The sequence below is a fragment of the Tachysurus fulvidraco genome, chromosome 3, assembly GCF_022655615.1.
Source record: "Tachysurus fulvidraco isolate hzauxx_2018 chromosome 3, HZAU_PFXX_2.0, whole genome shotgun sequence".
NCBI lineage: Eukaryota > Metazoa > Chordata > Actinopteri > Siluriformes > Bagridae > Tachysurus > Tachysurus fulvidraco.
Genome location: NC_062520.1, coordinates 32,518,020 through 32,543,019, shown reverse-complemented (window position 1 = coordinate 32,543,019; position 25,000 = coordinate 32,518,020). Strand labels below are relative to the sequence as shown.

Sequence of the window (25,000 nt, the reverse complement as noted above, 5' to 3'; positions counted from 1 at the left end):
AAGGCAAGTCATTAATATACAGGCTAAACAAAATAGGGCCCAATACTGACCCCTGGGGTACACCAATATTACAGTCCAGGTATGAAGAATAAGAATTACCAATATGTATGCACTGTTTCCTGTTAGTTAAATATGACTCCATCCATTTCATAGCCTCATCTGAGAAATTATAAGAAGATAATTTTGATAATAGTGTCTGGTGGTTCACAGTGTCGAAAGCCTTCTTAAGGTCCAAGAACACTGCACCAACTACACCACCCTTATCTAAATTTAACTTGATATTTTCAAGGAGGAAACAGTTTGCGGTCTCTGTAGAGTGGTTTGTACGGAATCCAAATTGCATTGGGTGTAAAGGTGTGTGGCCCAAGTTTAGATAGTTTTTAAACTGTTCAGATACCCATTTTTCTGTCACCTTGGATACTACTGATAAAATACTAATGGGTCTATAATTTGACACCATTGTTTTATCACCAGACTTATAAATCGGAGATACAACCGCTATTTTCCAAAAGCTTGGGAAAATACTTTGCCTAACTGATAGATTGATCAGATGTGCAATTGGGCAAGCAAGTGCATCCTTGTGTAATTTTAAAAATGTGGTATCAAAACCATACGAGTCCCTAGCTTTTGAATTTTTTAACGAGGTTATAATTTTTATGACCTCTGATTCAGATATTTCATTTATTTTAAAAATTGGTTTAGTTTTGTCAGTAGGGATAAATGGTATAGTTCTTGTTGGGATACATTGAACCAGCTCCCTAACTGAATTTATAAAAAAATCATTAAATATACTTGCTATCATATCAGTATCTTGGGTCAGGATTCCATTCACTTTGAGTTCAGGTAAAATTATCCTTTGTTCTTTATTCCTACCAGTTAATTTATTAAGATTTCTCCAAATAAGTTTTCCATCTCCATGAGCTTCATTAATAGTTGTGATAAAAAATTCAGCCTTAGACTTTCTTAAATTCCTTAATACCTTATTTCGGAGAGTTGTGAAGGTAAGCCGATCACTACTATGTCCTGATTTTAAAGCCCTCTTTAAAGCAGAGTCTCTCTCTTTCATTTGTTGCCAGAGCCTATCATTTAGCCATGGTAAGGTGATCTTTTTTCCATGATTACATTTCACCTTTCTTATGAAGGCTGCTCTTATCTCAGTGATAGTTGAAAAAAAAGTGCTGCAACTAATCTCAGTATCTTCGCTGGTTAGGAGGTCAGACCAGTTAATTTGATTTATAGCTTTTTCCAAGTTGATTATTTCATGTTTAGGAATTTTCTCATAAAATTGTATTCTTGGAGTTGGATACACATTGTTTTCTGTTTAGTTTCCTTACTATCAGTGTGATATTATGATCGGACAGACCAGTCAACAAATTATGTGATTTAATTACTCTCTCAGGTCAATTTGTAAATATCAGGTCAATTTGTGTCTGGGAGGAGTTGGTTATTCTTGTTGGACCTTGTATCAATTGAGAAAGATTAAATTTATTTGTTATCTCTAAGTTTTTTCCTCTCTGTTCTTCATGACATTTTTTATCTTGGTTGCATCTTCTTTTTATATAATTTAACTTCTTTCTTTTTTTCCCTCTTTCCACCATATATTTTGCTTTATTTCTTCATTTTGCCCCCTCGAGTTCTTTCTCCTCCCTTTTTTATATTTTTATTCTCTTTGGCCAATTCATTCTCTAATTTAAAAATAAATTACATTTACTTGTTATTTCTGTTTTCTTTCTTTCTTTCTTTCTTTCTTTCTTTCTTTCTTTCTTTCTTTCTTTCTTTCTTTCTTTCTCCCATTCTACAATATATAATTAAATATTTAATTAAAAATCTAACATTATCTTCCTCATTCATTTCATTTCCTTTTTCTATAATTTCTCTAAACTTAAAATCATAGTTGTTTTTCTTTAAACTTCCTGTATTTAGAACCCATACACTTTGTCCCCTTTCTACATTATTATTTTTATTATTTAAAAAATAAAAACTCATGATACTCAAACTTGTTTCCTTATATCTGATTTTGTCTGTAAAGTTTTCTACATTTCTTGTACATAAAATAAAGACAATCGTTGTCCTGCAAGTTTTTCACTATGTCTCTTCTTTCCTTCCTACATTTCTCTCTCTCCACACGTCTATCAGGTTGTTTTCACTCATTAGATCCTTTAGTTCTTTTCTCTCTGTATCTGATTTAATAACCATCCCATCTGCCAGATCCAGTTTACAGAAAACAGTCCCTGAAAGTCCCATCATTATTATTTCTTTATGCTTCTTTAAAATCCTCTCTTCATTACTCGAAGCTTTTCAGCTCGATGCTGACCTCTGCTGGTGAAAGCGCTATCACACAATGTTCCACAACCAAACAACGTATTTATTTTAGAATAATGGATGGATTGACAAATTAAGATAGAGGATAATTAAAATTAAAATAAAGTGTGTTTTAATGTTTTGTTCATTTGTGTTCATGCATTTTATGTAAAAAGCCTGCAGAGTAAAATAAAACCTTTACTATCCAATGGTGAGTCAAGCTTCATTGTGTCCGTAGAGGGATGTGGAAGTATAATTATGTAAGAGTGCAAAATATTATTCCAGTAAAATGGAAACAGCCCAAAGTAACACTTAAGTAGAATCAGAATCAGAAAGATCTTTATTGCCAAGTATGTTTTCACATAAGAGCAATTTGTTCTAGTACAGAAGCTCCACAGTGTAACAGAATGGCAATGACATGACATGAATATATATAATAAAGACAGTTTGTATGTACAGTGGAAAAATGTGCAAATTGAAATATAAATAAGTAAGTATGTGTTTTATGTAAATAATGTAAGAATAGTGTTGTGTGTTCCGTGTGTGTTAAGTGTTCATCAGATGGAAAGCCTGAGGGGAGAAACTGTTCCTATGTCTGGTCGTTCTGGTGCTCAGGGCTCTGTAGCGTCCACCAGATGGCAACAGTTCAGAGTGAGTGTGCTTTATGTGAGGGGTCCAGAGTGAGTGAGTGTGCTGGATGTGAGGGGTCCTGAGTGAGTGAGTCTGCTGGATGTGAGGGGTCCAGAGTGAGGGAGTGTGCTGGATGTGAGGGGTCCTGAGTGAGGGAGTGTGCTGGATGTGAGGGGTCCTGAGTGAGGGAGTGTGCTGGATGTGAGGGGTCCTGAGTGAGGGAGTGTGCTGGATGTGAGGGGTCCAGAGTGAGGGAGTGTGCTGGATGTGAGGGGTCCAGAGTGAGGGAGTGTGCTGGATGTGAGGGGTCCAGAGTGAGTGAGTGTGCTGGATGTGAGGGGTCCTGAGTGAGTGAGTGTGCTGGATGTGAGGGGTCCAGAGTGAGTGAGTGTGCTGGATGTGAGGGGTCCTGAGTGAGTGAGTGTGCTGGATGTGAGGGGTCCAGAGTGAGTGTGCTGGATGTGAGGGGTCCAGAGTGAGTGTGTGTGCTGGATGTGAGGGGTCCTGAGTGAGTGAGTGTGCTGGATGTGAGGGGTCCTGAGTGAGTGAGTGTGCTGGATGTGAGGGGTCCTGAGTGAGTGAGTGTGCTGGATGTGAGGGGTCCAGAGTGATTGTCTTTTCCCTTTTGCTCACTCTGGAGAAGTACAGATCTTGGAGTGTGGGGAGAGTTGTGCCGATGATTCGCTCAGCAGTCCGGACTTCCCTCTGTAGTCTCTTGAGGTCAGATTGGGTAGCTGAGCTGAACCAAACAGTCACTGAGGTGCAGAGGATGGATTCGATGATGGCAGTGTAGAACTGTTTCAGCAGATCCTGTGTTGAAACAAACAAAGTTTCATTGTTATGCAGATGATACAGTTATTTATAGTTCTGCATCTGTGGTTTCTTCTACCTATGCACTGGTAATTGTTATACTCAGGTTAAACAATAGGGCGCAGTATGGGGAATGTAGAAATGAGATGTAAGTGTAACTGGTGTGGTCTTTGTGTGTGTGTGAGAGTGACCGGTCCAGACACGTTACATAAGGTAGAGAAGAGGGGATAGGGATTGAGTATGAAGATGAAGAGTGTTGCACGTGTTATGTGAAAAACATAAAGTAAAGAATTGTTCCGTTGGCCTAGATTGCTTCTTTTATTTAATACTACACCACATCACAAACTGGCAACGAGGATGGGATCGTCAGCACCATTTCCAAACCTTTTCTTGCCTGTTCCGGGAGAACCTGCAATCCCTTTCAAAACGTGGGAGCGGATGTTTCAGAATTCCTTACTAGTCATTGATGTGCAAGGACAGGAATGGTCGGAGGTCCGGAAACGAGCTCTTTTATTGCACTGCTTGGGAACCGAAGGTCAGAGAATCTTTTATACATTGCCAGACACGGGGGATACAATGGCCGCTGCTAGTACTGCTTTGCACACTCATTTCACGCCCAAAGTAAACGTGGTCATGGAACGACACACATTTCGGAAACGAGCACAACAAGTCGGTGAATCGATAACTCAATACATTGCTGCACTGAGAGAACTGTTGTCTACTTGCGAGTTTACAAATGCTGATGATATGATTCGGGATCAGCTGGTGGAAAATGTAAGCAATCCGCGAATCCGTGAGAAACTTTTGCTACAGGAACATTTAACATTGACAAATGCTGTTACAATCGCTCAGCAAATTGAAACCGCTGGAGAAAATGCAAAAGTAATGTCGAGTACTCAGAACTTTCCGGTGCAGACCGTACGGGTCCAGAGAAATATTAGACGCAGTACAGGAGGATTCAAAAACAAACCGCCTCCTCAGCGACCGTCTGCCTCTTCTACAGCAGCGTCAAAGGTGACGTCAGCTACACGCTGTTGCTTTCGCTGCGGCTCAGACAAACATCTAGCCAACGCAGTGGAATGTCCGGCAGCCAAGGTAACATGCAAAAATTGTAAGAAAAAAGGACATTTTGCACGAGTCTGTAGAACTACGCAAACGCATTCATTACATGAAGTCATGATGCCTGAGTATACAATGCTGTTAATTCAAGACACAAATGTAAATACTAAACTACAGTGTACAGTGGAAGTACAAACAGGTGCAATTTTGCGATCTGTTACATTGACTGTAGATACTGGTGCTTCAGTTTCCGTACTGCCTAAAGCCATTTATGAGAATTACTTTGGAAATGTACCCTTACAACCATCTGCAGCGAGATTGGTTACGTACTCGCGTACTCCAATTGATGTGCTAGGACGCATGTGTTACACCCCTGAACAAGGGGAGAAATAATCACAAGAGTGATATGGGTGTTTCCTCACTGAAAACTTTAGTGTTATATATATTTTTGCAACAATAATACATTTCATAGATCAACAGATCTATACCTTTTACAACAATACATTTTACAGATCAACAGATCTAGTAGCTTTGTTGGGAATAGAGCTGATTCAAGTCACAACAGATATTCACTGGAACATACTCATTTTTTTTTTTACAACTTTAGATATTTTAAGATACTCACATCCTGCTAATTTACTAGAACCTTTTAGCCCATAGTATTTCCTTTAACCTGTCACACATGCACGCAACCGTGAAAAAAGACTGCAATACATGCACTGTGGATTTCTACATAGTAGACAAAGGAACCGCATTAATGGGAATGGATCTCATAACAGCACTACAACTGTGCATTAAAGGGGATACGATTCTTTCTGAGCCTGTCACAACTGAAAATGCCGCCTCTTCAGAGTCAGTATTTCAGCTATCTACGCATGCAGAACGGTCCACAGTTGGATGTGTCACAGGATTCATGCACAAAGTGAAAATTTCAGATGCTGTCACGCCAGTTCGACAAAAGTTAAGGCGCCTGCCTTTTTCAGTGAGAACAGCTGGAAATTTAGAGACTCCTTTCTGCCGGTGTAATAGAACGCATTGATGCATCACCATGGGTTTCACCAATAGTGGTGACAATGAAGAAGACAGGTGGCATAACAATGTGCGTGGACTTGAGAGAGCCAAATAAGGCGGTGATAATAGACTCTTACCCCTTGCCCCATATGGAAGAATTACTGACTGCTTTAGCAGGGTTGGTCGACAGTCTTTTCCACGATTGATCTTGAGAGTGCGTACCACCAAGTACCTTTGCATCCAGAGAGTCGTGATCTAACAGCTTTCATTACACATGATGGACTGTTTAGATTTTGTACAGTACCATATGGCCTAGCTTCAGCACCCTTGGTGTTTCAAAAAATGATGGAGTGCATACTTAAAGGCATACCAAATGTGCAGAACTACCTTGATGATGTCATTTGCTTTGGACGTACTGAATCTGAACATGATGCTGTGCTTAACACGGTGCTGAAAAGACTGCGTACAGCTGGATTACGACTAAACACACAAAAGTGTAAATTTAAACAGAAGTCCTTGCGCTTCTTGGGACATTTAGTGACTGCACAAGGTGTTCAGCCTGACACAGAACACTTACAAGCCATAGTACAGGCTCCAGCTCCCACAGATGCAACTACCTTGCGCTCATTCTTAGGCATGCTCTCTTGGTACAACAAGTTTATACCCAACTACTCTACCGTAGTTGAGCCGTTACGTGAATGTCTTCGCCAGGGAGGTTCATTTCAGTGGAACAGTGAGATGGAAAATTGTTTCGCTGCAGTGAAGAAAATGTTGGTTGCAAGTCCAGCATTAGCCCTTTACAACCCTTCCTTACCGTCTGTTATATCGACCGATGCTTCGGATTACGGTCTTGGAGCAGTGTTCACGCAAATACACCCTGATGACACTGAACACACAGTTGCTTTTGCTTCAAGAACTTTAACTCCAACTGAAAGGAAGTACTCTACAGTGGACAAAGAAGCGTTAGCTTGCATATGGGCAGTTGAAAAGTGGAGAATATATCTGTGGGGGCACAGATTTACGCTTCGCACGGATCACCAAGCCCTAACTACTTTGCTTTGTACAAAGGGCGCAGACAGAGCCGGAATGCGAATAGCGAGATGGCCTGCACGTCTCTTGTGCTTTAACTATGATGTTGTTTATTGTGCAGGTCCTTTGAACAATACAGCGGACTGTCTATCAAGACTGCCATTGCCAGTTGATACCGCTTTGGATGCAGATTCTGAGTCTGAACTTGTTGCGCTACTTTCAACGGCACAGACTGCTGTTAATGCTGCTGAGTTTAAAGCTGCTTCACAAGCTTGCCCTGAACTCTCTGCCTTGCGAGCTCAGATTGACAGAGGTTGGCCTACTTCAGAGCACTGAGTCCAACATTGCTGCCGTACTTCAAATTGCGTCAGGAATTGTGTGCCATGGATGATTTAGTGCTTAGAGTTTCACGTTTCTTAGTGCCGGTGGCTCTACGCAGAACAATGGTCACTTTAGCACACGAGAACCATCCAGGAATAGTTCGGACGAAACAACGCTTGCGAGAGTTGTATTGGTTTCCAGGCATGGACCTTATGGTTCAGACACAAACTGCTACTTGCGCACTGTGCCAAGAGTCGGACAGAACTGCAAAGACTTCCGCTTCTCCATTACAACCAGTTCCTTTCCCTGCAGCTCCTTGGTTAAAAGTGGGCTTAGACATAGTTGGACCATTTGAGGCCGCTGCGTATGACTGCAGATATGATATTACGCTTACTGACTACTACTCAAAATGGCCGGAAGTTGCATTTACACCGTCAGTTACAGCTTCAGCAGTTGTCGGATTTCTGAACTCTGTTTTCAGCAGACATGGAAACCCAGAATGTCTGGTGACGGATAATGGTCCTCAGCTGATTTCTTCAGTTCTTGGTGACTTTCTGGAGGAACGAAATATCGTCCACATCAGAACGGCGGTATATCATCCGGCTGCTAACGGAGCGGTGGAAAGATTTAACAAAGTGCTTAAAGACTGGGTGCAACTGATCATACTACAAAAAAAACAATGGAAACAATCAGTCTTGGGTTTTTTGCAAACTTACCGTTCTACTCCACATGCAACGACTGGTGTTTCTCCATTCGAACTGTTGTACGGTAGGCAAATGAGAACAAAACTCACTGTGTTCACGCCGTCTTCCAGTAACCTCCGTGACAAGGTTGTCAGAGAGCGGGTATCCACTCGACAGGCGCAAATGAAACGGTACTACGATGCCAAACGTGGGGCACGGTCGCCTACTTTTCAAGTGGGGGATAAAGTGTGTGTATGCAAACCAACACACGTTCCCAAAGGACACACAAAGTTCACAAAACCTGTGGAAATAACCAAACGTGTAGGTCCTTGTACATACAAGTTGTCGGACGGACGGACGTGGCACTCATCTCAGTTATCTTTGTTTCCTGAGATACCGAAACAGCCGTCAGACCAGTTGGCTGTGGAAGTCCCTGTTACAAATACAGACACTGGACAAAATACAGAAAGACGTTCCACTAGGCAACGTAAACCACCCAGCTGGTTAAAAGACTACGAAAGTAAATAAGAGAGTACAGTAGGATTATGGTGAAGTGAAATGCATATGTGATTACATGTTGTCTTTGAACTCAGAAGGCTCTTATTGCTGTTTACTTGTTGATGTTCAAGAGAATGGGTACTAAATCTGAGTATTGAATTTAATTGATGCAGGTACAATAATACAGTTTCTTGAAAGAACAGTTATTCTAATGTACTAATGCTTAAATGTTCATATGCAATGGTGGGTGAAAATTCTTTATGTTAAGTTACCTCAGGATGTATTGTTTATGTAATGGGGGAATGTGGTGTCTTCTACCTATGCACGTAATTGTTATACTCAGGTTAAACAATAGGGCGCAGTATGGGGAATGTAGAAATGAGATGTAAGGTAGAGAAGAGGGGATAGGGATTGAGTATGAAGATGAAGAGTGTTGCACGTGTTATGTGAAAAACATAAAGTAAAGAATTGTTCTGTTGGCCTTGATTGCTTCTTTTATTTAATACTACACCACATCACAGCATCCACACCCAATCAGGCTCTTTCGCAGTTACAGTTTGCATTTGATATTGTTCAGCGTAATTTGTTTGAATTAAAATTAGTTTAAAATGTTGATAAAACAAAATTCATGTTGATTTCTAAATCCAAACCAATCTTAAAGAATAACCTTCTGCCTATTACTACGTCTCAAGGTTCAGTAATGTGTCTCAGTGTAGGTATCTGGGGGTTTTAATTGATGACGCTCTCTCTCTCCTTTGACCTTCATGTAGAGCAACTGGTGAAAAGATTGAAAGTGAAATTGGGTTTTTTTATTTTAGAATCAATTCCTGTCTTTCATATGAGGCAAAAAAGAGGCTTGTTGAAGCGACTTTTGTGTCTGTACTGGATTATGGTGATGTTATATATATGCATGCATCTTCACAGTGTTTACATGCTATTGATACGGTTTATCATGGTGCATTGAGGTTTATAACAAATCTTAAAACCCTCACTCATCACTGTGTGTTGTATGCTCGGGTTGGCTGGTCTGTCCATCTGAAGACAAAAACACTGGCATGTTTTTATATATAAATCTATCCTGGGTTTACTTCCATCATATCTTTGTACATATATGTGTAAAAAGTATGCTTGTAGCTTTAGCCTCAGGTCACAAGAATTATTTTTACTTTCTGTTCCAGTGGTACGTACTGAATGTGGGAAAAGGCATTTAAATTTGCTGCTCCTTCTGCCTGGAATTGTTTGCAAAGTGCATTAAATCTGAGGACACTGGTTCTGTTGGACATTTTAAAAAAACTTTTACATGATTTGGAGAAAGAAACATCGGGCTGTAGGTGTTTTAATTAGATTTTGATTGATATTGAAATTTGATGGATTTGTGTGTGTGTGTGTGTGTGTGTGTGTGTGTGTGTGTGTGTGTGTGTGTGTGTGTATATTGTTTGATGTTATTTGTTAAACTCAAACGTGCTTGCATCTGTTAGTCTTGGCCAGGACGCTCTTGTAAAAGAGATTTTTAATCTCAATGTGCTTCTTTCTTGGTAAAATAAAGGTTAAATTAAATAAATAAATAAATAAATAATCAGGGACGAGACCAGTTACTGTTGTCTTCAGTAGTAGGACATAAGGATCCATAGAGTTAGCAGGAGAGCAGTGAGGAGAGTAAAAGTCACAGGGTAGCAAAATAAAACAAATTAAAATGACTTGTTGGTGGGTTTATTCTTTTCTAGAATAGTTTTTTTTTTACAAAGTTGGTTTGTTTTACATGTTTATTTTTATTGAAGTCAAAGTTGACATTCCTCCTACTCTAGATTTTTTTGTGGGCATGCTTCTATCGTGTGTGTATCTGTGTGTGTGTGTGTATCTGTGTGTGTGTGTTGGGGGTGTGTGTATCTGTCTGTGTGTGTGTGTGTGTGTGTGTGTATGTATATCTGTGTGTGTGTGTGTTTGTGTATCTGTGTATATATATATACAGTGGTGTAGTCTACGTGATACGCAGGTATACGCCGTATACCCACTAGGAAATGCCAAGGATTTCCGTATACCCACTTAAAATGCGTGAGGATACGTAACAATATCGTTTTGTGACAGAACTTTCAGTCATAAATTCACCCCGTCTGTGTTGCGAACACAGACTGTGGTTGCGATTGCGAATCACTAACGTTTTTGGACCATCGGGGCTTCCGTGGCCTGTGACCTGATCTGACGTCACCTACCAAGGAGGAAAATGAGTTGCTTGGCGGTGTTTTGTGGCGCAAATTTGAAATTAACTAATGTAAAAGAAGATATGAAACGAAAGCAGACCCAAACACTTAAGTAAAGTTGGCCCCATATTCCCAGATTCGATTTTCCCGAGTCAATAGCTCCTGAGCTAAAGGGTGTTACTACATGAATAACACTTCTTTTTTATCTTAGTAATGTAGAGAGGCAGCTAGAATGCGGCTACGACCTAATCTTCCTCGGTATCAGCTTTCCTCCGCGTTGGACACAATACATAATTCTCTGTGTGCGAACACCGAAGAGACAGATTCCAAGGGACCGTCTGCAAAGTGCAAACCCCGAAAAACGAATACACAAAACAGTCAATAGCTTTACTGTAATACACTTTACTGTCACCAAACTCATAACACACATCACTGATGTCCTAATACATGTACTAAAACACTTATTTGGGAGAAATGTCTTTTTTTTTAATGATTTTTCACTCTACTTTCATCAAACTCAGATCACACCCTCTGGAAGTTCAATTTCAGATTTGGCTTGTCGTATTCCATCTACTCTCCATTGGTACACATCAAAGTCACACAGCATGCCAGAGATTCCGAAATGAACAAACAAACAAACAAATGAATGAATGAATAAACAAATAAACAAATAAATAAAAGGGTCTTATATTGTAGTAGATAAACTGAAAGAATACACTAAAATATACATAGATCTAAGTATTGTCCATCAAAGTATTATCAGTTCAATGCAAATGGAAATCAAAATTCCACTACTACATTCAAACAGTACTCTCTGGATGGGCTATTATGCTCTCTACTTATCATACTAAAGGAACAAATGCATTTGTGATCATGTGAGAAATGCAGTGTCGTTATGTAATGTCTAAGGTGCACAGGCTATTTTGACTTCCACTCTGGCCCAAAGTTGTAGAATTCCACAAATGTTTGAAATTGACCCATCACAAGAATCACTTAATAAGCAAAGAAGAGACATGGCTGAAGTCATTCTAAAAGCATCAGGTATTATTGTATTTCAAATTTCTGTATTCTTTTTGCAAACTTAACAGGTTGTGTATGAGCATCTGTGTATATATTGTATATACTTGATATACAGTGAAACCCAAATTTATTTGGACACCTTATAAATTTTATTCATTATTACAGTCTAGTCACTATAGTTAAAAAAATAAATAAATGTGACAAAATGTCAGACTAAATTATGTCAGATAACACTAAAGCAAAACATGTTCAGGTTCATGTTTTTTTGGTTTTTTGTTTGTTTTTCAAGTTCCAAACACAGATTTCTGCTCCTTTTGTGGAAACAAGGACCTACCGAAAGCTGTGGCTGCTGTTTGGGTGAGATTTTTACTTCAGTTGTTTAAAACTGTACAGTAAACATTGTAGTGGATAATCTGAAGGTTGAGGTTATCTATAGATAAATTGAAAGTAATTAAATATTTCAATACATTTATGCATTACAGGATTTTTAAAGCAAATATTTTATAGATATAATTTGCATATTTTCCCCCTTATAGATTCAGTGTGGAACATGCACAAAATGGTTCCACATAAACTGCCTTGGGATGACAGACGAAGAAATACCGAGCGGACATATCCCTTGGTATTGTGCATTGTGCATTGAGCTAAACCAAGTACAGAGACCCTATCATTTAATGATATCTGTAATAGCTCTTAAATAAGCAGCAGGATTACATATGTTTAAAGTGTACATAAAAGTGAAATGTCTATTATTGTATATTGTTGTATATATGTTCATAATGCAAACAATAAAAATAATCAAAAAGCAAGGTTTCTCAAAATATTTACAGTAAAGTTATTGAGTATAATTTCCATAATAGTAAATTTATTGATTTTTATATTATGAAAAATCATAAAAAATCAAGAAAAAGACATTTCCCCCAAATAAGTGTTTTAGTACATCAATTAGGACATCAGTGATATGTGATCTGAGTTTGGTGACAGTACAGTGTATTACAGTAAAGTTATTGATTTTTTAAAATTTTGAAAAATCATAACAAATAAAAAAAAGAGATTTCTCCCAAATAAGTGTTTTGGTACATGTATTGGGACATCAGTGATGTGTGTTCTGAGTTTGATGACAGTACAGTTTATTACATTAAAGTTACTGACTGTGTTTATAGTATTTGCTTTTCAAGTTTTGCACTTTGCAGACGGTCCCTTGGAATCTGTTTCTCAGTTGTCTGCACATAGAGTCTTGTTAATTTTGTCCACCGCGGAGGAAAGCCGATTTTGAGAAAAATTTGGTTTTAGCTGCCTCTCTACATTACTAAGATAATAAAGAGGTGTTATTTGTGTAGTAACACCCTTTAGTTCAGGAGCTATTGACTCGGGAATCTCGAATCTGGGAATATGGGGCCAACTTTACTAATAAGTGACCCAAACTACACTCTGAGTGTTTTCGGAAGCCTGCGCCTAAAGCTACAGCAGCTTCGGGTGACATTTCACACACAGCCCGAGTACAAATGTATTTGGAAAGCTTTGTAAACTACCAGTTCATTCAGTTCATAATATTCTGCAATGAAAGAGTGTTAGTGATAAAACTGAACAAATGTTTATTGTTCACTCTTAAACGTACATTGAAAACTGACAGCTGATAAAACCTGTGCTCCAGGTCCCATATTCATATAATATTTAAGGCTAATTGTAACTAAAGGTATAAAGTTCACCCAAAAATGATAATTGTGTTATTTCTTCACCCTCAATTTGTTCCAAAACTGTATGAGTTTCTTTCTTCTGTTTAACACAAAAGATGATATTTTGAAAAATGTTGGTGATCAGACAGTTGGCAGCACCCACTGACTTTCATAGTCTATATGTTTTCCTACTGTGAAAGTCAATGGGTGCTGCCAACTGTCTGATTACATTTAGCCTTAAATGTTATATGAATATGGGACCTGGTGCACAGGTTTTATCAGCTGACTGTCTTTTGTCGCTTACAATAAATGTGAATGTTGATAACACATAAGCAGTCTTTAATAATGCTCTCAATTACATGTAGATGCATATTTTATGCATTAGTGAGTGTGGTGGTGCCTATGGGGTGTCACTCTAGGATGGGTGTGTATGAGGCTGGGAGGGGGGGGGGGGATCACAGTATACTCACTACAAAAAAATAGACTACAACACTGATGTAGACAAATATAAACTGTGCAAATATATGATTTTTTACATTTTAAAGGCAGACTATATCCCTTTACAACATTTACATAATGGATTTGAAGAGGTGTTCATGGTGTACTTAACCATGTTTGTGTCCCCTAGGGGTCCGGACAGCTGAGTCACTGGCTATTTTCAAGCGGCGATTGAAGACCTACTTATTCAGGAAACACTTCAACTAGCACTTTCTTCCCCTGTCTTTTGTCCTGAATCAGTACAGTACACCTGTAATCTTTTAAGTGTTTACGTATTCATATTATACTATTTAAGACCAAGTGAGACACCGATTGCTGTGGAGGAGCTCTAGCTGTAATGTTCTTTCGCTAGATGCATAAAATTTTATTTATTACCCACTAGTGTGGCAAAAATGACATAGTGTACCTTTAAACATTTTTGGCACTAAAGGGTTACAGTAGTTCACCCAAAAATGAAATTTCTGTCATTTACTCACCCTTACACATGGAGTTCATAACCGGTGTGGTGAACAAAATGTGTAGCGATACATACCAAATCATCTGTTGTGGTTGTCTTCTTGTAGTTCTTTCCGTGCTGACAAGCATACAGTATATCACCCTTCTTTTAACAGAGACTGGGACATGTTCTGAATAGTCTTCTACTTTCCATAGACATCGTGGTGTCACTTTCTGTTTTTTTGTGACAGTCATCAGACCTGTTATGAGGAAAAATACAATTAAAATTAAAAATGAAAGAAAAACAGAACATTATGGGACAGACACTGCATGAATAAATAAATGTATTGCTCAATGTTAGTTAATGCTTTAACTGTTATTAAATGAGACCTTATTGTAAAGTGTTACCCTCTGATACCTGTTATCTTCTTACACTGCATATTAATATAATATGACATGAAACACCTGAGATCAGGACAGGTATCTGAAGTTATAACTGTTAATGTAATATGACATGAAACACCTGAGATCAGGACAGGTATCTGAAGTTATAACTGTTAATGTAATATGACATGAAACACCTGAGATCAGGACAGGTATCTGATGTTATAACTGTTAATGTAATATGACATGAAACTCCTGAGATACATATCTTTACATTTGTTGGGATCCAGTCTGATAGAAACAAAGTATATTAATAAAGTATTAAAGTATAAAGAGGTTTATTACTTTGGTCTCCATGATCTTTTTATTTATCTTCATTCAGTATAACTTAACTGTGGAGAGATACACAGGCTATACAACAACGTTTTTGGTTGTTTATTTGTTTTCGAAAACAGCTTAACTGTAAGATAATGAAGCATAATAGATATAAAATATAAAATCTATCTGTAGGACTGTTTTGTCCTTCATTATCCATCGTAGCTTTACTTTTATTTCTCCTTCATTCTACATGTTCAGTGTACTGATGATTCGCTGTATCGGTTCAGTTATTCAAGCATGCGCAGTATCAACAGCTCGAGCTCACAGTTCTCTCAGCACAACATGTCTCATATTAGTTTATTAGGGATATTAGTTTATTTAATGTCGGAGGGGCTGTCAGTGTCAGACATGACCGAAAGTGAGTAACTTTAGTAACTTGTGGATCAGCGCTGACTCAAGACGCGAACTGTTTAGAACGAATCAGTCCGATTTGGTGAACCGGTTCATCCATCCATCCATCCATCCATTTTCTACCGCTTATCCGGGGCCGGGTCGCGGGGGCAGCAGTCTAAGCAGGGATGCCCAGACTTCCCTCTCCCCAGACACTTCTTCCAGCTCTTCCGGGGGAATACCGAGGCGTTCCCAGGCCAGCCGAGAGACATAGTCCCTCCAGCGTGTCCTAGGTCTTCCCCGGGGCCTCCTCCCGGCTGGACATGCCCGGAACACCTCCCCAGGGAGGCGTCCAGGAGGCATCCGAAACAGATGCCCGAGCCACCTCAGCTGACCCCTCTCAATGTGGAGGAGCAGCGGCTCTACTCTGAGCTCCTCCCGAGTGACTGAGCTCCTCACCCTATCTCTAAGGGTGCGCCCAGCCACTCTGCGGAGGAAACTCATTTCGGCCGCCTGTATCCGGGATCTTGTCCTTTCGGTCATGACCCAAAGCTCATGGCCATAGGTGAGGGTAGGAACGTAGATCGACTGGTAAATAGAGAGCTTCGCCTTGCGGCTCAGCTCTCTCTTCACCACAACAGATCGGTATATCGACCGCATCACTGCGGAAGATGCACCGATCCGCCTGTCGATCTCCCACTCCATCCTTCCCTCACTCGTGAACAGGACCCCAAGATACTTAAACTCCTCCACTTGGGGCAGGAACTCTCCACCAACCTGAAGAGGGCAAGCCACCCTTTTCCGGCTGAGAACCATGGCCTCGGACTTGGAGGTGCTGATTCTCATCCCCGCCGCTTCACACTCGGCTGCAAACCGTCCCAGTGCATGCTGAAGGTCCTGATTTGAAGAAGCCAACAGGACAACATCATCTGCAAAAAGCAGAGACGAAATCCTGTGGTCCCCAAACCTGACTCCCTCCGGCCCCCGACTGCGCCTAGAAATCCTGTCCATATAAATAATGAACAGGACCGGTGACAAAGGGCAGCCCTGCCGGAGTCCAACATGCACCGGGAACAAGTCTGACTTACACCCGGCAATGCGAACCAAACTCCTGCTCCGGTCATATAGGGACCGGACAGCCTTTAACAGAGGGCCCCGGACCCCATACTCCCAGAGCACCCCCCACAGGCCATCACGAGGGACACAGTCAAATGCCTTCTCCAGATCCACAAAACACATGTGGACTGGTTGGGCAAACTCCCATGAACCCTCCAACAACCTGGTGAGGGTATGGAGATGGTCCAGTGTTCCACGACCAGGACGAAACCCGCACTGTTCCTCCTGAATCCAAGGTTCGACTATCGGCCGAATTCTCCTCTCCAGTACCCTGGCATAGACTTTTCCGGGGAGGCTGAGGAGTGTGATCCCCCTATAGTTGGAACACACCCTCCGGTCCCCCTTCTTAAACAGAGGGACCACCACCCCAGTCTGCCAGTCCAGAGGCACTGTCCCCAACCGCCACGCGATGTTGCAGAGGCGTGTCAGCCAAGACAGCCCCACAACATCCAGAGACTTAAGGTACTCAGGGCGGATCTCATCCACCCCCGGTGCCTTGCCACTGAGGAGCTTCTCAACTACCTCAGTGACCTCAGCTTGGGGGATCGACGAGTCCACTACCGAGCCCTCTGCCTCTGCTTCCTCAATGGAAGACATGTTGGTGGGGTTGAGGAGATCCTCGAAGTACTCCGTCCACCGTCTCAGGATGTCACCAGTCGAAGTCAGCAGATTCCCACTCCCACTGTAAACAGTGTGAGCAGGGCACTGCTTCCCCCTCCTGAGACGCCGGACGGTTTGCCAGAATTTCTTCGAGGCCAACCGATAGTCCTTCTCCATGGTCTCACCGAACTCCTCCCAGACCCGAGTTTTTGCCTCTGCAACCACCCGGGCTGAAGCTCGCTTGGCCCTCCGGTAACTATCAGCTGCCTCCGGAGTCCCCCGAGCCAACCAGGCTCGATAGGACTCCTTCTTCAGCTTGACGGTATCCCTTACTTCCGGGGTCCACCACCGGGTTCGAGGATTGCCGCCACGACAGGCACCGGAGACCTTACGGCCACAGCTCCGTGCGGCTGCATCAACAATGGAGGTGGAGAACATGGTCCACTCGGACTCAATGTCTCCAACCTCCCTCGGGATCTGGTTGAAGCTCTGCCGGAGGTGAGAGTTGAAGATCTCTCTGACAGGAGACTCTGCCAAACGTTCCCAACGGACCCTCACAGTACGTTTGGGTCTGCCAAGTCTGTCCAACTTCCTCCCCTGCCATCGGACCCAACTCACCACCAGGTGGTGATCAGTTGACAGCTCCACCCCTCTCTTTACCCGAGTGTCCAAGACATACGGCCGGAGGTCAGATGAAACAACCACAAAGTCGATCATCGACTTCCGACCTAGGGTGTCCTGGTGTTCAAAAACCCTTTATGAAGAAAATTATAACAAGGTCCGTGACGTCGCCCGGTATGGCGCAACCGGGGCCCCACCCTGGAGCCAGGCCCAGGGTTGGGGCTCGCATGCGAGCGCCTGGTCGCCGGGTCTTACCCCACGAAGCCCGGCCGGGCTCAGCCCGAAGGAGCGACGTGGGGCCGATCTCCTGTGGGCCCACCACCTGCAGGAGAGACCGTAAGGGGCTGGTGCAATGTGGATTGGGTGGCAGTCGAAGGCGGAAGCCTCGGCGACCCAATCTCCGGATACGGAATCCGGTTCATCCAGTTCACTAAAAAGAACCGGTTCAAAAGAACGATTCGTTCACGAACCGGCCATCACTAATAATGAGGACAAACACAAGACATTTGCTAAAAGTGCCTCAGAGAGAAATAAAAATCAATGAGAGTGAGACAAATGATGTGGAAATTGCAAAGCAAGATGAACAATTAGAAATGCAAAGCAATACTAAAGAGTCTGTAACTGTAAATAGACAGGATGCTGTAGGACAAACAAAACGTCCTAAGAGACAAATAATAAGGCCAAAAAGACTAATAGACGAAAAGAGGAAATGTTACAAATTGTGGATAAATGAAAACAATTTGGTGTAATATTTGTAGTCACGGGCGTCAGAACCATTACATGACCAATAATATTGGACCCACACACTTTTACTGTCTCTATTCAGCACATATGTCTTTTTTATTACTTTTCAGAGCGCCGACAGTCAAATCCATTCTGCTTGTGGAATGTCCTAATAAATTAAACTCCATTCTGTGTTTTACCTACAGACATGACCACGCTGCTGCTTCCTGATATCCATGGGCATCGGAACCATTATATGTGTGTGTGTGTGTGTGTGTGTGTGTGTGTGTGTGTGTGTGTGTGTGTCACTGCCCTTCCCCCCTCTGCAGTATACACTGTAATGAAAGTGAATGTCAGCAGCTCCATTTTGTGTGGAGTGAAAAATAAAAGATCTCATATAATATAATCCTCACATTATGAGTCACACACACACACACACACACACACACACACACACACACACACACACACACACACACACACATCAGCATAAACCAGACAAACCAGTTAGACCAGTGACAGTAAGAGTGAAAGTCAGCAGCTCCATTTTGTGACGAGTGAACAGTAAAAGATTTGAGGAGTAAAAACACAGTGAGTATCTAAAGCTCTAATATATAAACACACTGAAGTGACACTAGATACAGAAGAGTTTTGTGGGTTTGTACTGAAGCTTTAATGTACACAGGTTGTTTTATAACTTGATAGCGTGACTATTTCCTGTAAGTGAACTCTGTGCTGATTCAGGGTTTAATTTAACACACCGATGTTGGAGTGAAGTAAACGTGTGTCCTGCTGTAATCTGGAGAAGGAGACATGACCTCCAACATGAGTGTGTCTGGGAAACAGGACTTAAAGAAAGACGAGAGGTGACTTACTTTTACATTCACCAGTAATAAATACACACCGTCTCATGGGAACACATCTGTATCTCTAAACACTCACTAGTTAACACAGGAAGTCAACTTTAAGGTGTTTAATAGCAGTTTAATGTTTAATGTTTAATGATGAACACATTGTTTAACAGTGCTGAGTATTAATTATTGCTGATATTTCTGTTCTAGAATGATGGAGGGAAAGAGATCAGACTCACCAGAACCCAGCTGTGTGTCCATGAAGAGTGACGCGTCAATGGGACTTCCATATCACTTCAGAGCCAGAGACAGTTGTACTGATGTGAGGTCAGTATAGTGAGGTGTTTTACAGCAGTGTTCCACCTGATCAAACTCACTCGTCTCATTATGAAGCCCTTCATGAGCTTTATCAGGTGTTGAAGCAGTAAAACACTAAACTGTGCAGTGCTGCAGCTCTCGGACTGGCAGTGAGGAAAAGTGCTTTAAGAGTTCAGTTCAGTCTGCAGTCCCTGAGCTGGAGGGTCTGTGGTGCTACAGAAGAACATTTACACCTGGGACATTAATGACTATATAAAGATTTTATTCATTTATTCAAATATTTGTTTCTAAACATGTTGGTGTCAGTTAGGAAATCCTGAAATCAGTGTATTGTGTTAAGAGGATAGTGTTAAATATCTGTGTGTGTATTTATTAGTGTGTGATTTGTGCAGCTATGAATACATATAGTCCATATTACATGATGGGTTTTGTTTGTTCACAGACCACAAAAATCAAACATCAGCACAAAACAGCTGGACTCTATATTCAAGGTGTGTGTGTTGTGTTTAAAGTGTGTAATGTGTGTGTTGTGTTTAAAGTGTGTAATGTGTGTGTTGTGTTTAAAGTGTGTAATGTGTGTGTTGTGATTAAAGTGTGTAATGTGTGTGTTGTGTTTAAAGTGTGTAATGTGTGTGTTGTGTTTAAAGTGTGTAATGTGTGTGTTGTTTTTAAAGTGTGTAATGTGTGTGTTGTGTTTAAAGTGTGTAATGTGTGTGTTGTGTTTAAAGTGTGTAATGTGTGTGTTGTGTTTAAAGTGTGTAATGTGTGTGTTGTTTTTAAAGTGTGTAATGTGTGTGTTGTGTGTAATGTGTGTGTTGTGATCCCTTGTCATGTCTTGATGTGCAGCAGCATTATGGGTAATCAGTTGTATGAGTTTTAAATGTGATAATAAAAATAGACTTTTCTTCTTGTGATAAAATAAAAGTCTCTCTCACTGTAACATGATAATATTTATATCTGTTCCTGTGTGTTTCTAACCAGGAGCTGGAACACAAAGTCATCACTCTGATAAAGAATGAGCTGAAGAGGTTTAGGAAGCTCCTGAGTCCAGATTACCCAGCATGCACTGAGAGGGAGGTGGAGGATGAGGAGGATCTGCACAGAGTCAGAGACGGAGCGCTGAAGATCACACTGCACGTCCTGAAGAACATGAACCACACAGATCTCGCTAACACACTGCACAACAGTAAGAGCTCTGAGTCATGACTTTATTCCATCAGCTTCACTTTAGAGAGAGGAAATAGTTTTAGATATGAAGACTTTTAGTTTTACATTTAATTTTAATATCATGTTGTATCTGTTCATGGTCCAGCTTCAATAATATTTAGTCCATCAGTCAGGAATTAATAACAGTGTTTGTACGATTTTGCATTATAACTATTTATTACTAAACTAGTTATTACTTTGTTTATTAGAGTCTTTAGGTTCTGTGTGTCAGACAAAGTTGAAGTCCAATCTGAGAGAGAAGTTTAAAAGAATTAATGAAGGAATCTCACAGCATGGAAACTCAGCACTTCTGAATGAGATCTACACTGAGCTCTACATCACAGAGGGTTGGAGTGGAGACGTCAATAATGAACATGAGGTGAGACAGATTGAGGCAGCGTCCAGGAGACCAGCAACACAGGAGAAACCCATCAAATGTAATGAGATCTTTAAAGACAAGTCCATCAGAACTGTGCTGACTAAAGGAGTTGCTGGAATTGGAAAAACTGTCTCTGTGCAGAAGTTCATCCTGGACTGGGCTGAAGGAGAAGTAAATCAGGACGTCACCTTCATGTTTCCACTTCCCTTTAGAGAGCTGAATCTGATGAAGCAGAACAATCTCAGTCTGATGAAACTTCTTCATCACCTTTTCCCAGAAATAAGAAAACTAGAATCAATAGACTGTGACTCCTACAAAGTGGTGTTGATCTTTGATGGTCTGGATGAGTGTCGACTTCCTCTAAATTTCCAGAAGAATGAGATATTGTGTGATGTGACAGAGTCAGCCTCAGTGGATGTGCTGCTGACGAACCTCATCAAGGGGAATCTGCTTCCCTCTGCTCTCCTCTGGATAACCACAAGACCGGGAGCAGCCAATCAGATCCCTCCTGAGTGTGTAGACCAGGTAACAGAGGTACGAGGCTTCAGTGATCCTCAGAAAGACGAGTACTTCAGGAAGAGGATCAGTGACCAGAGCCTGGCTGATAACATCATCACTCACCTGAAGTCTTCAAGAAGCCTCTACATCATGTGTCACATCCCAGTCTTCTGCTGGATCTCAGCCACTGTTCTAGAGAGAATGTTGGGTGGAGCAGAGGGTGGAGAGATCCCCAAGACTCTGACTCAAATGTACACACACTTCCTGATCTTTCAGATCAAACACAAGGACCAAAAGTACCATCAGAAATGTGACCCTGATCCTCAGCAGACCAGAGAGAGTATCATGGCACTGGGAAAACTGGCTTTCCACCAGCTGGAGAAAGGAAACCTGATCTTCTATGAGGAAGACCTGAGAGAGTGTGGCATTGATGTCAGAGAAGTGTCAGTGTACTCAGGAGTGTGTACCCAGATCTTCAGAGAGGAGTTTGGGCTTCACCTGGGGAAGGTGTTCAGCTTCGTACATCTGAGTGTTCAGGAGTTTCTGGCTGCTTTATACACATTTCTCTCCTTTATTAGCAGAAATGTAACAGAACATCAAACCTCTGATCTGTCTGATCTTTTCAGGAAGTCAAACCTGTCTGATCTCCTCAGGAGTGCAGTGGACAAGGCCTTACAGAGTGAGAATGGACACCTGGACCTGTTCCTCCGCTTCCTTCTGGGTCTCTCACTGGAGACCAATCAAACTCTTTTACGAGACTTAATGCCACAGACAGGAAGCAGATCTCACAGCAAACAGGAAACAGTGGAGTACATCAAGGAGAAGATCAGGGAGAATCCATCTCCAGAGAAATCCATCAATCTGTTCCACTGTCTGAATGAACTGAATGATCATTCTCTAGTGCAGGAAATACAAACTTACCTGAACAGAGAAGGTTACAGTCATATCAGTGACACCAGACTCTCTCCTGCTCAGTGGTCAGCTCTGGTGTTTGTGTTACTGACCTCAGAACAGAAGCTGGATGAGTTTGATTTGAGTAAATATGATCCATCACATGAAGGTCTTCTGAAGCTGCTGCCAGTGGTCAAAGCCTCCAGAAAAGCTGAGTGAGTATTTTTATTTATAACTGTATTACTGCATGGTTTATTATTTTAATGTAACACTGAACTGCACTGTTTGGATTAATGTGTGTTAATAGTTCCTCTAATCATCTTTACACAAACCTCTGGTACTTTTACAGAAGATTGTGTCACTTTTTACACTAACATGTTATATCTGAACTGAGGGCTGGGCCACATGGACAACATCTTATAACATCATATGAGGCATTTTATAGCTTTTATATATGAATCATGAAAAATTAAGTGTTCTCTAAAATTTATGTAAAAATTTCTATACAAAATAACTGCATGCATTTAAGAACTAAAGACATTTCTGAACTAAACACCAGTGAAAGACTTTTTCTGTTCTGTTTATATTGAAAGTGACATTTAACAAAAGTCTCACAGATGAGAAAAACATCAGACTGACAAAATGGGATCAATATGGATAGAAAATATAAAAAGTAAATATTAAAACACTCGAATGTCCTTCAAGTATGTCTTTATGTTGAAGTTCCTCATCTTGTGTTGTGTGTGACACAGTGTTGTGGGGAGATTCACTCTGTCATGGCTTTTTTACTCAATTGTTCTTTCTAATAAAAATAAAACATCAATCATTATTTTGGACCTCGACACATTGGACAGACGAAGTGAGAAAATGTTCAGCTTTATCTTCTTATTATGTTAGAAACAAGCTAGGCAGCGAACTCAGATGTGTGATGAAGATTTTCTTTCTCTAACACTGACCTGTTTGTAGAGGATGGAGTTTAAATGGGACTTTTTATATGAAGACTTTTATTTTGATGGGGTTCTTTGTTCTTTGCTTATCAAGTGTACAAGCAGGTAAAAAGAGAGAGGATGAATAATGTGTCACAGGTGAGTGTAGTGTCGTGACCGCTGTTATTAAAAAGTCCTGTTTTGTTCTACATGGAGCTCGACAAAGACACCAAACTGTTAATGACCACATTCTTGTTCTTGGGTCGTGATTGTTGTTAATCTGTTGTGGTTGAATTATAGACAGTTTTTTGTCTGGTTCACTGCATCAGAAGATGGTGGATGTGGTAAAAACAGACGGTGAACACAAAGACGGTCGCACGTGACGGTCGGTCAGGTTTATCACCGTTACTGTTGAAGAGACGTCAGGTTTCGTTCTTTGGAACCTTTCTGTGGATTTTGGAGACATTAAGCTGTGGACTGTGTTTGTATTTATAAGCAGCTGTAGTGAATCTATATTTCTGTTGTACAACATTAATAACAGACTGGTTTTGTTCTCTGTTCATCATTATGTACTGATAAAATATTACACATTGGTACACTACATTCTACCATGTCACTTATAGCCCCCTGAAGCCCACCTACACAAATCCTTTAGTGTAACACACAGTAGTGTTGTGTTAGATTTGCACCTACAAGGTGGGTTAGATTTCCTGCTATGTGTATAGTCAGTGTTTTAGATTGAACAAACGAATGTCTGTATGTTTGTCACGGTCGGCGCACCTGCCCCGCCTACCAGCCGGCAACACAGAGAAGCCCTGCCAGATAATTAGGCACTTCTGGACTACTATTCGCATAAAGCCCCGCGCCGGACTACTTATGCCACCAGCTGTTTCCCATTTCCCACGCTATAAAGCCACACGCCCATCCCGTACAGCCGATCCGGAACCGATGCAGCTGGATTACCCACGCCTCACACCTGAGGAACGAGCACGCCGCTTCCGTCTCCAACTCTGCCTGTACTGCGGGGAGGCCGGACACAGACTGGCGGCCTGCCCCACCAGACCTCCCAGCAGGCGGAAGACCTTGGTGCGTTCTGACTCCTTTACTCCACGACTCCCTAACTGCGCCCAAGTTCAAGTGCAAATCAGTATACAGGGGAAGTCGATTAGTCTACCCGCTCTCATTGATTCCGAAGCCGCAGGGAATTTTAAGTCAGAAGAATTCACTCACGCTCACGAAGTGCCAATAACTGCATGTGTTTACCCTTTGGCAGTGGAGGCGATAGATTGCCGGCCGCTCGGCGAAGGCCGCATCACCCACATCACAGAGGACCTCCCGCTGCAGGTGGGTCCTCACCACCAAGAATGCATCCGGTTCCACATCATCCACTCTCCGTGTCACACCCTCATCCTGGGCCTGCCCTGTCTGCAGCTCCATAACCCCGTCATTTCCTGGAGGGACCTGCGCATCTCAAGCTGGGATGAGGCATGCAGCGAACATCAGCAGCTCACCACAGGGCCTCCACCTCTCAACACCACAATCACGGTGTGCGCCTCCTCCAATGTCCCCGAACTCCCCGGAGAATACCAGGACCTCGCGGAGGCCTTCAG

At 41.6% G+C, this 25,000-nt stretch overlaps 1 protein-coding gene and 1 long non-coding RNA gene across 2 annotated transcripts in view; one reads left to right on the top strand and one right to left on the bottom strand.

Annotated features, from left to right (window-relative positions):
* Positions 1-3,513: 3,513 nt before the first annotated feature.
* LOC125140906 lies at positions 3,514-19,540 on the bottom strand. The gene is made up of 3 exons (XR_007140226.1): positions 19,412-19,540; positions 14,267-14,429; positions 3,514-3,741 (listed from the first exon to the last, which is right to left on the bottom strand). It is a non-coding gene; the product is annotated as an uncharacterized LOC125140906 (long non-coding RNA).
* Positions 19,134-25,000, top strand: part of LOC125140904 (NACHT, LRR and PYD domains-containing protein 9-like) — a 10,885-nt gene continuing 5,018 nt past the window's right edge. Inside the window, exons 1-5 of the mRNA XM_047811737.1 lie at positions 19,134-19,187; positions 19,383-19,499; positions 19,933-19,981; positions 20,472-20,676; positions 20,906-22,679. Coding sequence (XP_047667693.1) covers positions 19,135-19,187; positions 19,383-19,499; positions 19,933-19,981; positions 20,472-20,676; positions 20,906-22,679 — 2,198 coding nt within the window. The 5' untranslated portion in view covers position 19,134. The remainder of the gene's footprint in view (positions 19,188-19,382; positions 19,500-19,932; positions 19,982-20,471; positions 20,677-20,905; positions 22,680-25,000) is intronic.